We start from the raw sequence: 17,185 nt of genomic DNA, 5'->3' as shown, positions 1-17,185 counted from the left end.
TTTCTCCCTAATACAGCATAGGCTCCATGAAAGCAATACTGCATTTCCCCTCTTTGTATCCCCAGTTCCTAGAATGGTGTTTGGAACATAGCAGGCACTTACTACATGCTTCTTGAATTGAATTTAACTATGTACCTTGGGAATATTAAATAATAAAATGTTTATTTAATAGCTTGGGATCTTCTAGACAGGATTAAAGCCCTTTTCTCTAGATACACAAAGGTCTGTTTAATTTTGAATTGGAGAAGGAACAACCTGGTTTAGGAATCTAATCCTATGTGTCAAATCCCTCTTGGTTCAGATGTGATTCTATTTGTTTGATGAGTCCACAGTTTGCTTTGGATTAAGAGCCAGGCTGACAAGATAAGGAATTCCTCAGTTCTATACTCAGTAGTTTTCTTCAGCTGACTGATAAATACTGAAACGGTCAAGTCTTTGGACTCCTCATCTGGAAATGTGACACTCATAGCTCTTTCTGGGTACAAGAATCTGCTGTTCCCTTGCTTCTCCTAGAGAGATGGCCAAAACATCAACTTTTCCTTCTATCTCTCCAACATACCTTTACAAGTTTTTTCATGTATGCACTCTTGACACATCTCTGGACAATGTTTGCAAATTCCGTCCACAGCAATATACCTCTTAGGGCAGGATTTCTGACACGTGCCTTGGGCCAAGACCAGGTCCTTTTTACATGAATGACAATTGGTGGCATTTCCTTCACATGTTTTACAAACTAAGTCACAGGCTTTACAAGTGCCATTTTCTGCATAAAATCCCCTATAAAAGGAAGAAAAGAAGTGGATGATTGGGGGGAGGGGCGTGACTTGCCATAGGTGGTATAAGCTGGAAAGAGAGATAGTGTAATATGTTGAAAAAAATCCATATTTTTGCCAGAATAAGGACTCTCACTACACAATTGGAAATGGCAAACTTTCTGAAATTTGTTAGAGTACATTAGCTGGCAATTTTTGCGTCTAGGGCAAATGATATTAAACGTACCTCTGAATACTATTGATGAGGTAGGGCTAGTGAGGTAGCAGTTCCTCAGAGAGCTTGCCTTGGGGTAAAGCCGTCAGTATGCCATCTGCTAACTTTCAATCCCCATCCCTGATTCTTTTGATCTAGATCTATGATTTTATTTATGTAATAAAATTCCCTTACCAACACAGATCTGCTACTCTTCTATGACCTGTACAGACTTTTCTGAGGGCACTCAAAGGTTGTGACTTGTTTAACATCATGCACTGAGTAAATGTCAAAGACAAGAATTGAATCTAGGTTTTCCTCTGCTTCATTCATTGTGCCATGTAGATAGCTTCCTATTTTCATTATATTTTCACTATTTACTTTTGCTAATGAAATGCTAAACTGTACTGATGAAGGTTGGTAGAAGTCTCTAAATTTCAACAATCTTCCTGAAACAGTCTTCCTTGCCTTAGCACCTGCTCTGCTTTAGCAGATAGTAGATAGTTTAATGAATTTATCACCCCATGCCAATCCGTCTGGTGATGACTTTCTCCAAATAGGGTTACACTATATGTCTTTCTTGTTTGGAAGAATTGACCAGAAATTCTATTTAGTTAGCAGAACCTCTCAGGTTACCTTCCCTTCATAATGACACAATAGAGTAGTACTATAGTGGAGGTATGGTAAATATAATTAGCATTAAAAATGGAAAAAGCATACATTGACAATAAAAAGTACACTAAATATTTGATAAAATATAAAAATTCCTGGGGACAAGAGAACTATTTTCTTTTTAAAAAAATGCTATCTTTATCTTTTACATGTTCAGTGCCCAGCACAGTGCCTGCATATCATAGGCACTTAATAAATGCTTGTTGCTTGGTTAACTATTTGGTGTAATAAAGAGAAGAGATGAAAAGAGTAGAAGAAAGACCATGTTTTATTATAACAAGATTTAAGTTCCTGGGGTATGAGTCATGTTTATTTGTATCTATGGTATATACTTTCTCTTTCAGCGTATTTTTCCTCCTCTTTGGCATTACCTTAATTTAGGGTAACTAAATAATTTATCAAAATAAAAATTTAATGCACAAATTGCATGTATCTGTATATGGTTAATATATTAGACAGTGGAAATTTTTCTCTAAATTCTACTCATGAATTTCATTTTTAAAAAAATTCAGTTTAATATTTAATTTTCTTCATAATTATAGGATCATAGATTCAGAACTAAAAGAGTATTTAGAGCACTTAGATGTGTGTGAATTAGATTCTAATTCCTTTATTTTATATATGGGGAAACATGTCCAAGAAAGTTATGTGAGTGACACAGTTTTCCATTCTGCACCTGCTGCTTTGCCTAGTTTCTAGGCAAGTTTTAAGGAATGAATTATTCTTTCCAGTTTAAACTCATCACTTCTTATCTCTTCAGCATTGCAAACTCAAGCTTGTATTGAAACTACCTATATAGAAGGCAGAAACTAGATGGTTCTTTCTCCCTTTTCTTTCCTTCTCTTTTATATGTTGTTTTCTTCAGTTAGGTAAGTTCCTTGAGGGAACAACAATCTTTCTTCTTATTAATTGTATCCTAAATTCTAAGGACAGCTAGGTGGCATTTCAGAAAGAGTACCAGGTCTGAGGACTTATCCAGACTTATCTTCCTGAGTTCAAATCCATTCTCAGATACTTACTCAGATGTATGAGCTTGAGCAAGTCACTTAAGCCCTGTTTGCCTCAATTTTCTCATCTGTAAAATGAGCTGGTCAAAGAAATGGCAACCCACTCCAATATCTTTGCCAAGAAAACCCCAAATGGAGTTATGAAGAGTTGGACAAGACTGAAAAATGACTTAACAATGAATTTAAGTATTTGGAATTACAAATAAAATCTATAAATAGAACATATGCCCCCCAACGCAGTTCAATATACAGTTTTATCAAACAATCATCCCAATCTAATGTAGTAGTTTTGGGGCTTCTAGTGTCAATTGAGCTCTTAGAGAAATAGGAAGGTAAGGAGAGATGATATGCCTGGTTTTTGTTGCAACCTTGGTTACATAAATAAGAAGGATTAGGAAGAACCAGGACATAATCTGAAATAGTATTCAATTCCATAAATATTTACTGAATGTCCACTATTTAAAAGGGACTGTATTAAGCACTTGGAATGTGAAGTAAAAAAAAAATATATTATATATATTTCATATATATATATATATAATTCCTGCCTCAGGAAAACTTATGTTCTAAAAAGCCATTTCCACTATTTTTCATTCATATTCTTTTCTGAATCTGGCTCAGATACAGTTCCTTCTCCAAAATAACAAAAGTCCTTTCAGATAGCAAAGCTGGCTTCTCAGTGCCAACAGAATAAACTTCCTTTTGCCATTCAAACTTTTTGGGTTTATGAATTCTTTCCTTTCCTTTCTTTCTTTTTTAAAAATAGCTTTTTATTTACAAATATATGCATAGGTAATTTTTCAGCATTGACAGTTGCAAATCCTTTTGTTCCAACTTTTTACCTCCTTCCTCCCACCCCTTCCCCGAGATGGCAGGTTGACCAATACATGTTAAACTATAAGTTAAATACAATGTATATGTACATATTCAAACAGTTATTTTGCTGTATAAAAAGAATCAGACTTTGAAATAGTGTACAATTAGCCTGTGAAGGAAATAAAAATCGCGAGCAGACAAAAAGAGAGCGATTGGGAATTCTATGTAGTGGTTCATAGTCATATTCCAGAGTTCTTTTCCTGGGTGTAGCTGGTTCAATTCATTATTGCTCTATTGGAACTGATTTAGTCATGAATTCTTTTCACATTGGACCTGTGTCTCCAACCAAAGAAGAGGATTTCCACAACTCTCTGCACTGCCATTAGAACAGCATCAGGGTAAAAAGAATTGGACAGGACTGAACAACACCAACACCCATTGCGATTGTCTTGCTCTTATGATGAGGGAGGGAGCAGTATTGAAATTTTTCTATTGCACACATTGTGTTTTACCTTGGATGCTAAACTAACATTTAAAAAAAATTTCTGCATTTGCTGTATTCACTAGTGTGAAGCATTAACCAAGATTTCTTTTAACAAAACTTCCTCCCCAGAAGGATGTATTTCCTTCCAAAGTCAAGTGCTATCCACAAGTCTCAACTTGCGGCCCTTTGCTGATTCATGCTATGGTGGTTCATGGGTCCTATTCCTAGAGTCTTGCCACTATTGTCTCCTTCCATGACCCATTTTCCTCAATCCCATTCAGGCATAAGAAAAAGGCTCTCTAGGATAAAACAGCCACTTCTCCCGGTGCAGCTGCATTCATGTCCTCTGAACTGCTATGTCTCTCCATGAACTGACTTTTTACTTTGATGAAAATATTCCTAGTTACAGTTCAGGAAAAAACTCTTTCAGATGAAACTAGATGAACAAAGCCATTGATAAACTGTGGAACCAAATTTACATTCTCTACTTGAATTTAAAATGATAGTTTAAATCATAGGACAGCAAACTACATTGGTGATGATTTTCTCTGGAACCTTGACTAAAAATGGTTTCTACATTTAGCTCTCAGGCATACAAAAACTGGTTGGGGCTGATTCACATATGAAGCTCAGGAGAAAGAAAATAAAGAAATGAGAAGAAAAAAAAAGGTTGGCTAAGGGGAAACAAAGTGGTAGGAAAGTTTTGAAAGTTACATGTTGCATTTATTACAAATTTTAAAAGAAATGCAAGTTTCATGTAATAGTGATTCACAATTTCCTTTTTTTTTTTTTTTTCTGATGAAGCATTTGGGGTAAACTAACTTGCCCAGGGTCATACAGCTAGAAAATATTCATCTAGCTGCCCTGATTCACAGCTTCCTAAGTAGTTCTCTTTATTCTGCAATATATGAGTAAATGTGTTGCTTCTATTTGGTGTTTGTGAAGTTTAGAATACATTTTTAAATTGAAAAAGTAAAAGAAGGCCATCAGTCTCCCAAATATTTTGTTATTGTTGTTGAGTCATTTTAGCCATGTCAGTGTATAAGACACCATACTAGATTCTAAGTATAAAAAGACAAAATGGAAAGAACTATTGCTCTCAGATAACCTACATTCTACTGACCACTCATGTTGTTATTCAGTTATGTCTGACTCATTGTGACTGCATTTGAGATTTTCTTGACAAAGCTACTGGAATGGTTTGCTATTTCCTTTGTTAGCTCAATTTACAGATGCAGAAACTGAGGCAAGCAGGGTTAAATGACTTGCCCAGAGTCACATAGCTAGTAAGCTTCTGAAGTCACATTTGCACTTAGGTTTTCCTGACTCCAGGCCTGGTACTCTATCCACTGCACCATACAGCTAGCTGTCCCTCAATTATTTACTATTACTATTTAGGTATTAGAATGTTTATTCCAAACCTACAAAAAGACAAGGAGTCATTTTATTCAACTTCACACTTATTGAGTGTGTTACCCATTTTTTTTTTTTTTTTTGTGTACACTTATAATTATTAGATCAGTTCGAATTCTCAAGGTGCCAGATTGCCTTTATATTAGTTTGGCTTTATGCAAACTATTAAGGATTCTTATACTAAGGACCTATTTAATCAGATTGGGTTTCAAACGAAGAACTTGATCTTGATATCAAGTGATTAGTTCCTCAGCAGGGAGGTCAAAACAGCCTCATTACTGGAAGAATAGGGTGGAGATGGAAAAGGGGAGGCTGAGGCCACAATTTAAGATAAAGAAATCATAGTCAGGTCAAGCCATAGATTTTCAGCAAGGGAGGACAGAAAAGGAGCTGGAATGAGAGATTTGGCTGATTCTAGAAGAAACTGCAGTGAAAAGTGTGTGTTCTTGCCAAAACCCTGTTTATGATCACATCTAATTCAAAGATAAAGCATCATCAACTTAAGTTCAGGAAAGAAGCCACCCAGAAAGTAAGATTAGGAGAGTGTTGTTCATAATAGTATTGAGCTAAAGGAAGCATTTCTATATAACATTTTTCCAGTCATGTATTTTTTTCCTATTTTCTATGTGAGTCTAAGGAATTTACTTTTTTTTCCCCAAAGGGAAATGAGAGAAAAATAATAGACACTAATCTGTTTATAGAGTCAGTTTTCCCCGTGTGGGGAAAATCCTCATAATTAATTAAGGAAAAAAGGAGTTATTATTTGGTCCCTGATTTTTTCCTTATGTCAAACCAATTTTGCAAAAATGGGAGTTATGCTTTAAACAGGTCATCTAATCTTTAACTTCAAGCTATTTGAAGTACTTGAAGAAAGGCATTGAGTACTTTTACTCAAGAACCCACAACATGACTGCCGTGAGTGAAGGGAGAAAAAAGTTCCCTCTCGTGGGAAGATGGGTTAAAAACAGTAAGTAAGGGATACAGCTAAAACGTAAACTGTCCGCAGGCTATTATTCCCATCTCATCCCAGAGTTTGTAGGTTATCAAACTACTTTGTTCTCTTTCACCTAGCTCTGGAAAGACACCAAGTACAGTTTGGTTACTCCAAAGGCTACTAGCCATTTATTGTTTGGGTGTCTATTTATGTTACAGGGTTGTTCTGATTTTGATCTTGGAAACAAGAAGGGATATTAGGGAAGATAGATGACACAAGTAGAATAGAGGGTTCAGAATCAGCTAGATCTAAGTTCAAATCTTGCCTTGGATTCTCTTCTTGCCTTGTGGATCTCTCAACCTCATTTTCCTCATTTCTTCTATGAAGGATTGGAATTTGTGACCTTTAAAGTCTCCTCCAGCTCTAAATCTATGATCTATATCTATATATCTAAATCTATAATAATGAAATAAGGGAAATGTAAAAAGTATATTTAAAAAAAATAAAGAAATTCCAAGTTAGAAGAGATGTCCCATATAATACAACAGGGAGAACCATGATAATATGGATGGAAGCTAGTTCAGGAAAACACCTTCATCTGATGCTAATGGAAATTATCTGTTTTATTACTGTCTGTGTAATCATCTGTAATATCATTGTCTTTCTTTTGCAGGGAAAAAGGTTAAAATTAGAAAGAATCTAGAAGATTCTGAGCAACTCAAGTTATTATGAGTCAACAAAGAGAATTTACGAAATGAGGGCTAATGTTCTAAATTTATTTTTTCTGTGAGCTCAAGGTGTATCTGGAATGTTTAATCTACTCTTAAAATAACTACTTAACAACAATGAAAGATTTATTTGAGAGTTTGATAACAGGAAGAGAAGGCAATCTGATTCTGGCTTTTGGAAAATGCTATTAGAGGGCAGATGCAGTCCCTGAACAAGGTGATAGACAGAAGAACCAGTCCCTGATGAATAAATGGAGGGGAAAAAAACCATTAATTAAGTCCTTTCTTAATTAATAAAAATATAAAAAAAAAGAGAAAATTTCTTTTCTCAAGTATCTTCCCCTCTAATTGGAAGGCTATGGAGTATTGAGCATAATTGAACAACAACAATTAATAACAACTGAATAACAACAATTTCCATGTAATTATTTTTAAAATTGAAAATCTAAAGATTCATTTTATTTTTGTTTCCTAGAAATGAGGGTAGGAGAGAAGTGGGAATCCTGTATCTACTACTACCACAAGTCTAGGATAGAATAAGACAGGTTGAAGACAGGATTGCAATATTGACCAAAAGAAAAACATTAGAAAACCTAAGGATTAATCTGTGGGAGCTAATCAGAACCTCAGAAATGCCTCTGAATTTTTAAAAGGGTGAGAAGTCACAGAACTTCCTGTTACTCCCACAGCTTTTGTCAAACCACTTGGCATTAGGTTCAGGGATGGTCAATGAGTTGTGGATATTGTAGGACTTAGGGCCAAAGTAACAGGATGTCATTCCAAAGAGGAAATCCTTATTAACAGGAAGTGGCCTTTCTAAGTCATAAACTGGATGCAGACAGTGCTGAGGTTAAAGGATGAAGGGAGATTATTGGAAAAGTCAAAAGCCAAAACCAATGCCTCCTTATGGATTTATTTACAAATTTAGAAACGATTGATAATTTTTTTAGTGTTTATTTTTTCTGAGACCTAAATTGAATTATACTTCTCAGATATTAAATGCATAATGATGCAGTAAAATAAGATCTGAATGTGGGTCCAGGGAAATTGGATTCAAATCCTGTTTTAGATACTAGTTATGTGACTAGGGCCAAGTCACTACATTTCTTAGAGCCTCGGTTTTCCCATCTGAAAAGTAGAGATAATAATATATGAACTAACCACATCATAGAGTTGTGGTGAGGAAATTAGAAAAAAATGTTAATGTGTGATACAAGGCTGAGTTGTTAAAAATAACAAAGATATAGGAATCAAGGAGACCTATATACTAGCTGTGTGATATAGGCAAGTTGCTTAACTTTTCAGTGCTTGAGGCATCTCCCTAAGACTGTATATCATAGAGTAGGCACCAATTTGTAATTGTAGAGGAAAACTAATCTTTAAATATTGCCTGAGATATATACAGACTGTGGACCTTGGGTAAGGCATTTAACTTTTCAATGACATAGGCTAGTGGTGTCAAACTCAAATAGAAATGGGAACCACTAAACTGTAAATAAGGATTTCTGTAGGTTTCATATTGGCTTAAAAAATCACATGTTAATATTATGTATCTGATATAGTATTTTTCTTTATTTTTGTTAAATATTTCCCAAGTACATTTTAATTTGGTTGGTGTCCATTGGATAGCAATTGGTGCATGTTCGATACCTCCATGTGATACCTCCACAAGATTATAAATTGGAGGGCAGTTGTAAATCTCTACTTGCAGAGGTGAGCCTCATTGAGAGCTCCCTTCATAGATGAAATAAAAAAGCCAGTAAAAATACAAAAAACAAATTTCTACTCCTCCAGCTATAGTCATCTCTTATAGTCATTGTGTTGAGCTCCTCCAGGAGTTCTTCCTCATTTAATAATAGTAATAACTCACATTGATAATGTGCTTTAAGGTTTATAAAACATTGGCCCGAGATTGGCACTTGCCTGACTCTATATGACTCTGGTTGGCAATGGAGAAAAAATGCTGAAGATGTTTGAATGAAACTTTAGTTCAAAGTGAACTATGTGAACCAAGTGAAAAATGCCCAAGTTTCTAAGAAATATAATGGCATACTGTCTATGATGTATTTGGGTGTCTGCATGACCACAATGCATCCAGTAGTGCTGATGTCAGCAGTCTTTCCAAGAGAGAGAGAAGCTTTGAAGAAGGTATTTCCCAGGAAGAAGCTTAAATGAATTTTAAAAGGGGGATGTGGGAAGACGGACAATCAGAGATAGAGAAACACACAGAGAGATACACATACAGACAATCAGATAGAGACATGTGCATATAGAGACACAGATACACAGAGACAGACAAAGAGAGACAGAGAAACAGAGATAGATAAATAGAGACACTGAGAAGACACAGAGATAGAGAGATAGAGACAGAGACAGAGAGAAGGACAAAGAAAGAGACAGATACTCACACACAGCAAAAGACAGAAAAAGAGACAAAGAGAAAAACACAGAAGGCACAGATTGAGAAAGAGACAGAGAGGGACAGAGAGACAAATAGAGGGACAGAGTGACAGAGACACATAGAGAGAGACAAAGAGGACAAAAAGAATGACAGACACACACATAGAAAAACAAAGACAGAGACAGAGAGACACAAATTGAGAGAGACAGAAAGAGGGACAGAGAGATAGACAGAGAGACAGAGAGAGACACAGAGAGACATAAAGAAATGCAGAATGAGAAAGAGAGACATAGAGGAGGACAGAGAGAGGGGAAGGAAGGAGGAACAGAGAGAGAAATGTACTTACTCAGGGCAATGTGTGTAGCACCTGCCATGATGCAGATAAAGTGGGTGGTCTGGCTGAGAAAGACACTTGATACAATTGTTATTTGTAGAGCAATATTCACAATCCTCCATGCATTTCTCACATCTCCCACTCTTCTCCGAGGACCAGGTTCCTTGGGGACAGGAAGGGATGCAGGACTGAGAGAAAAGATATGTTCCTAGAAATACACCAAAGGGAAAACGTAAAAACACTGGAGTCATATTAGTCATGTATCTCTCTTTCTAATCCAGGAGTTCTTAACCTAGGGTCCAGGAGCTTAAACTTATTTTTTATCCTTTCTTGTTTGTCATTTATTAAAAAAGAGCAATTGATGTTATAAATCAAGATGCAGTCCTAAGAATTTCATTGCAACAAATTATTTTCCATGGACAATATAAAAGGTACCAGTGTTCATAAAGGAACATGACAAACTGATCACAGTAACTATTGATGCAACTTTGTTCAATGTTTATTACTATCAAGTGAACCATCAAGAAGAGCCTAAATTTGTCTCCATCCATCTTCCATCTATTTGTTCTATTTCATCTCTCTGGGGTCAAAAAGTGAAAATTGAAATCTTCTTCCCCATGAAAAATCTTCAAAAACTTTCAGACAACTATTGCATCCCTTCTGACTTTCCTTATTACAGCTGAGCACTCCTAATGTAGGGTAGTTATGGTACAGTATATAGAGTGCTGGGCCTGTAGTCAGGAAAACTGAGTGAAAATTTTGCTTTACACACTTATTAAAACTTTTTAAAAGTATATTTTGATATGTTGATTTTCTTGGTATTCCTATGTGTTTTATTTTATACATTTAAAACATTATTCTAAGAAGCTAAGAAGAGAATGTTCTCTGGCTGCCATCCATGCCTGGAATACTCTTCTTCCTCATCTCTGTCTATTGGTTTACATGGCTTCATTCATTCAAGCTATGTGCACATGTCTCTATCTGATTGTCTGTATGTGTATCTCTTTGTGCGTTTCTCTATCTCTGATTGTCCGTCTTCCCACATCCCCCTTTTAAAATTCATTTAAGCTTCTTCCTGGGAAATACCTTCTTCAAAGCTTCTCTCTCTCTTGGAAAGACTGCAGCTTTCTATCACTGCAAAGTACTACCCCATCCTCTAATCTCCTTGTACCCTTTTGGTCCCTGGAATCATAAAATGGAATTATTTATTATTATTATTTTTTGCTGAGGTAAGTGGGGTTAAGTGACTTGCCCAAGATCACACAGCTAGGAAGTGTTAAGTGTCTGAGGTTAGATTTGAACTCAGGTCCTTCTGACTTCAGGGGTGATGCTCTAGCCACTGCACCACTTAGCTGCCTCCTTCCATTTAATTCTAACAACCCCTGGCAAAAGGGGTAGGGAAGAGAGGGCAAAGATTTTCATGTCAGGTTACTTGGGATTTTGGAAGGAAATAATAAGAGAAGGGAGATCTGGTGTTTGCAAACCTATCAGTCTATGAGATGACTTCTAAATGGACAAGCCAAGGAGTACGAACTGGCATTTTTATTTTAAGGAATACTGAGAGAACCAAGCCATGCCCAGAGGAATAAACTATTAATCCTTAATTTTACAGAAGAAGAAATAGACTAGACACATAGAATGATTTTTCTAAAGCCACAATATTTAGTGGCATTGCCTGGAATTTATTTCCTAACTCCTTAGTTAGCTACTCAACAGCTGGTTGAGTTGGTCATAGAATCATTAAAGTGGATGAGGAGAAAAAATAGATTATTTAAGAGGTGCCAGTTTAGGAAAATAGCTTTCAATAGTGGGAAGAGCTCTAGATTAAGACTTGAAAGATTTGGTTTTGATTCCTGACTGCTAGCAACACCGGGAAAGTTGTAGCAGATTTGTAGCAAATACTTTCTAAGGGTTGTAGCAAATACTTCTTAAGATCCCTTTTATGATTTAAAATTCTTAAGATGATATAATTTTAAGTTTTTCGGGCTCTGGTTCAAAAACCTAAACAAGCATTTTTAAGCCCAAAATAGTGGTATTTGAATGTTCATTATAAATGATTTTGGCTTCCTGGATCAGTGCAAACAACAGTAGCCCCCTTCTGCTGTCACACTCTTTTCAAAGGCATCACTAACCTTTATGACAGGAAGTGCACAGAATGGCCGATCCATTACAGGTTTTACAAGAAGGATCACAAAGTTGATGTTTTCTCAAGTTACCTATAAGAAGGGCAGGGGAAAAAATAAATAAATTAATCTCATGAGTAGAATTATAGATTTTTTTTTCTCCATTATGCCAATTTCAAGCAGGTTTTAATTCTCCAGGAAAAAAAATTTACATTTCAATTTGTTTACAGTACATGTTCACTTTTCTCCCTCTGCATACATTCTGGCATTCAGGATAGGAATGGAAACAGGAATTAAATCTGTCATTTCTTCAATTTATTATTATTTTTTGATTAATAAGCATTTATTTTCTCTTAGTTGAAAATTTAAAATTCCATCTTCCCCAAAGTAAAAAAAAAAAACCCTCAAACATTTCTAACGTATGCCCAATAAAACAAAACAAATTCTCACATTGGTTATGCTATATGTATGTGTATGTATATTTATGCATATATGTATATACATATACACATCTATATACATCATTGCTATATAATATATCAATAGAAAATATATATGTATGTGTATATATGTGTATGCATAGATTATATGAGTATGAGTATGTATACATATACACATGTATGTGTGTTTATATTTATATATGCCTACATATGTATACATACATACATATATACCTCTATCTACCTATCAAATTAGTGTACTGAATGGATAACTTCTCTGGGTCCTCTAAAATGATGGCTGATTATTGTGTTAAACAGAGATTTCAATGGAATAGATAACCTTCAAATAAAAAAAGCCCTCTATTGATGCAAGTTGGTACCTTTTTGATAAATTATAGTCTTGGATAGTTGCCTATGATTGAGTGCCGACTGGTTAAGGAACTTATCTAGGGTCACAGAAACAGTAATGTTAAAAGTAGGATTTGAACCCAGTTTTTTTTTACTCTAAGGTATTCAGTGAACAGTGAATCAGGATAATCCTGTGTTCAAATCTTGCCTCAAACATTTAGCTGTGGAACACTTGACAAGTTATTTCATCTCTTATAGCCTCAATTTCCTCAACTGTAAAATGGGGGTATAATAATAGCACTTATCTCACAAGATTATTGTGAGAATCAAATGAGATAACATGTATAAAGCTATGTGGACATTAAAGAACTCTATAAATAATAGTTATTATTGCTGTTCCTTTTGTTGTTGCTATGTCACAGGTATATATAAAGCCCAGAATTATATAGAAGCTCTAATGTGATTTTCAGATTTCCCTTGTACCCAGTCTTTGTTCCAGATTTGTATGCTTTGATTATGAATTTTCCCCATTCTAGTCCATAATCCAATTTACTATCAGCATGATCTTCAGGTCCTATCATGACATTCCCCTATTCAATAAACTTCAGTGCTTCCTATTACCTCCAGGATCAAATATAGTCTTCTATTTGGCATTCAAAGCCCTTCATAAATTGACTCCTTCCTACCTTTCCAGTCTTCTTTTATGTTATCCCATTTCCCCTGACTCCTACACACATATTGACTCAAATCCAGTGATACAAGACCTTCTGGTTCAGCTCTGAGAATGTTCTCTGGATGCCATCTATGCCTGGAATACTCTTCTTCCTCATCTCTGTCTATTGGTTTACATGGCTTCATTTAAGTCCTAAATAACCAGTCCTTTCCTGACTTCCCTTAATACTAGTACGATCCCTTTGTTAATTATTTCCTTTTCATCCTACATATAGTTTGTGTGTATGTAGTTGTCGGAATTAGATGAGAAGGTTGGTGCCAAAGGGAATATGTTGAACTTTGACTTTGAAGATGATACTTTCAGTATCTTTCCCATAAGATGATGAGTTTCTTGAGAACACTGTCTGTCTTGCCTTTCTTTACATCCTCAGATTTTAGCACTGTTTCTGGCACACAGTAGGCACTTAATAAATGTTTATTGACTTACTGACCACTACCTATAGATGAGCTATTCAGTAGTGGTTTCAGAAAAGCTACCTTTAAATGTTCTTGTTTAATTCCTTTCACTTAAGTCCTGAAAAAGTTTTTTTGGGAATAAGAATGGACCTAACCATTAAAATGATGTCATGAATCTGAGACTTATCCATCTTATCTCTCAGGGCCTTTCCCAACAATGTACAGTGTTTCAAAAAAAAAAACAAGATTCATTCAGTTTTCAGTGCAGACATAGGGAATGAAAGTTCAGACAGTTAATCTCAATATTAACCTGGAAAGTATACAGTATAAAAGTAGAAAATGGCTCTTTTGGTCTCACTGATGTTTTTATTCTATTTGAGTTTGGGCTCTGCAGCAATGGTGGATCATCACATCTCTATATGTATTATCCTTCCCTTTAAATATAAGGTCCTTGAATATGGTCCTTATCATTTTTGTATTTGTAGCTTTAATGCTTAGCCTAGTTAATGCTTGGCACACAGTTGAGTACTTAATAAGTGCATTTCCTCTGTTCATTGAAAATTCTCTCCATCCAAGTGAGTATCTGTACTATGGGTGTGACTTCAAAGATGCTTCCCATATTCAGTGGTCCTGATGGAGACACTGAAAGTACCATCCTCAGAGTCTAAATTCAATATATTTCCTTTGGAATCAACCTTCTCATCTAAATCAAAAGTAATAGTAATAGTAGTAACCTCATTGGTGATTTAGAATAGCATGAGGCCAGTGGTGTTGCCAGCATTGTAGGGTGGTTTGATATATAGGAGTCCTAAAATAGGCTGTTGTTGTGTTCATGGCACTGGTAACAGTTTTCCTAAGATAAGCTTCAGAAATTCTTTTAATCTTTATTAAGACCAAAGAAAATATTCTTTTTGGATAAAAGTTTTTTTTTTTAAATCATTAGCCAATTTTTTTGCGAAGGCAATGGAGCTAGCAATGGTCCTGTTTTCTTGGTTATTAGCATGATAGTTGCTATTTTTAAAGGTTTTCACATGGAAATAAATGGTGCCAACATCAGTGCCAACTATGGGCCCCTTCCACAAGGTTATTAGGCTATCACTGTTGATACTAGGAGTACACATACTGAGTACATATACTCCCAGTATATAAAGACTAGAGTCTTAAATTTGAAAGGGATCACAGAGATCATTTAGTCCATTTTCCAAAACTTTTGTTGCTGTTTGTCCTTCATTCTAGAAGAGGACCATGACATCCTTTTATAGTATGTCTGAATGGTCATCCAGCTTTTACTTGAACAATTTCAATAGTAGGAGTTCATTTCCTCAGAAAATTAAGCCATTCTATTTTTGGATTAGTTTTATTATTAGAAAGTTCTTTCTTATCTTGATCCTTTAAAATTATATTTAGTTTTTTTTTTTTTAAATGACACTATATTGCTCCATATATAACCCATCTTATCTTTTTAGCCTTAGCTCATTTACTCTCCTCTATGTATTGGACAATTCAATCAAATGGCCCACTCTGTCTCTTAACACTGCAAATAACCATTTCTATACTTTTTTTTTTCATATTATTTCTTCTGCTTGGAATACCCTTTTCCCATTTGTCTGACTTGTGAAATTCCTACTCATTTATTAAATCCCAGTTCAATTGCTGTCTCATCCAGGAAATCTTGTATGATCTTACTCAGGAAATACATTTTTTTTTTTTTAAAGCTGCTCTAATTTGATTGCTTCTTTACAAACTGTTGTATATTATAATTATCTATGTTTGGTTATCATCTTCCTAATGGAATACAAGCTTTATGGGGATATTTATGTGTGTGTTGAATTGGATAGAATTGAACTGAATTTGAAATTAGATTCAATTCAATTTGATATATATATTTAATAAGTATTTGCTAATAAATACTTATTAAGTGTTTACTGTTTGCAAAGCACAGGAGATAGTAAAAAATGAATAGCTCTGTCTGCAAGGAATACTTTGCATTGACCCTTATTTAAGCTTTCTTCAATACTTTGTACACACTTGACATTTAATGAATTCTGGTTAAATTGAAGTGAGAAGTTAAATAGCAAGCATGGCTTTCAGGTAGAAAGGGCTCTCTCCCGGTATCAATATAAACCATTGTTCACTAAAAGGCAAGAAAGAAGGAAAAAGAAATGTTGAAATGGTCATTGTGTTTTCAAGTTGAGACGGAAAGGCTGAAGGGCTGATAAGGCCTGCAGAATTGGTCAAGAATGATCCTGGGGGGATCCTTGCCTGACTGGTCTGTGAATTATTCCAAGGACTGCTTAATTTCTATTAACTGGGTCCCGAATCCATTTCTTCCCATTCATTTGTTTTCCTTTCCATTATGAAAGACAGTTTTATTGACAGGTCAATATTGTTTATTTATTTCTGCTATCAGTGACAACTTAAAACTATTATTTTCCAGCTCTCTTGTTTAAAACTGCAACATACCTAGATGTCCACCAGAGGGAAACATGCACTAACATTTGAGGCTCCGATAGTTCCAAAAGAATTTATTCAGTTCAGTCTAGCTAAGGATTTTGACCATTTAGAGCACCAAATATAAAAAAGATTGTCTTTTTCATTATAAAAAATGAGATTAAGAGCTTAATTTTGTCAAGTTCATTGCCTTCTATTTATTTCTGGACCATAATCATCATGTCCCCATTTTTCCTTATTGACCAAGGATTCATAGATAAGAAAGGTCTTTGAGAAATAAAACTATTTAGTCCAGTCCCCTGCCTTCAGCCAAGATCACATCAAAATGATTTGAAATAGATGATTCTTAATTCTGTTTTTAAAGAACTCCAAGGTCAGGTCATTTCCTTTCTGGTTTGCACAAATTTCTACTGTTACATTTATTTAGGGGCTGTTTCTGTTGGGAAATTTTATTTTTAATTGGTTGATATCCCCTCCCCTCCATCTATATTTAATTTCTCTTGAGTCTCACTAGTCTTCCCCTCTCTTCCCTCATCCTTTTCTCCACTATTAATGTTGGGCTCTAGATTTTCTTTTTACTATTCTCTTTTCTTTGATTCTTGTCTTTATCAAAACTATAAGGAAGTATTTTTTTTAAAACATTTTGCTGAGCAGTGGGGGAAGGGGAGGTGGATGTCAGAGTGGTGGTAAAAAGGGCAGTTTAAGCAGAATATACAGCTCATTCTCACAAAAAGAGATTAGATTTTGGGGAATGCAAAATAAGAGATGGTCACATTCCCCTTGTAGTAGAAGATCACAAGGACTATATAATTTTGGGGGGAAGGAGTCCCATTCACTCCATTCTAGTCACAGTCTGGCCAATTTCTTGACCAATTTCTTGGTCTTTTAGGAAAGATGGTTTCTTAAGTCAAGATGAACTCCTACCAGATATTCTTATTGA

General features: G+C 35.2%; 1 protein-coding gene across 1 annotated transcript in view; it reads right to left on the bottom strand.

Annotated features, from left to right (window-relative positions):
• The window catches only part of PCSK5 (proprotein convertase subtilisin/kexin type 5), a 610,712-nt gene that overhangs the window by 27,833 nt on the left and 565,694 nt on the right, over positions 1-17,185 (bottom strand). The window contains exons 28-30 of the mRNA XM_051998572.1: positions 11,888-11,971; positions 9,768-9,963; positions 560-777 (exon numbers count right to left, since the gene is read on the bottom strand). Of these exons, the coding sequence (XP_051854532.1) occupies positions 560-777; positions 9,768-9,963; positions 11,888-11,971 (498 nt within the window). The remainder of the gene's footprint in view (positions 1-559; positions 778-9,767; positions 9,964-11,887; positions 11,972-17,185) is intronic.

Source organism: Antechinus flavipes, chromosome 1 (assembly GCF_016432865.1).
Source record: "Antechinus flavipes isolate AdamAnt ecotype Samford, QLD, Australia chromosome 1, AdamAnt_v2, whole genome shotgun sequence".
Taxonomy (NCBI): domain Eukaryota; kingdom Metazoa; phylum Chordata; class Mammalia; order Dasyuromorphia; family Dasyuridae; genus Antechinus; species Antechinus flavipes.
The sequence above is the reverse complement of the archived record's forward strand: the minus strand, read 5'-3'. Positions and strand labels throughout refer to the sequence as shown.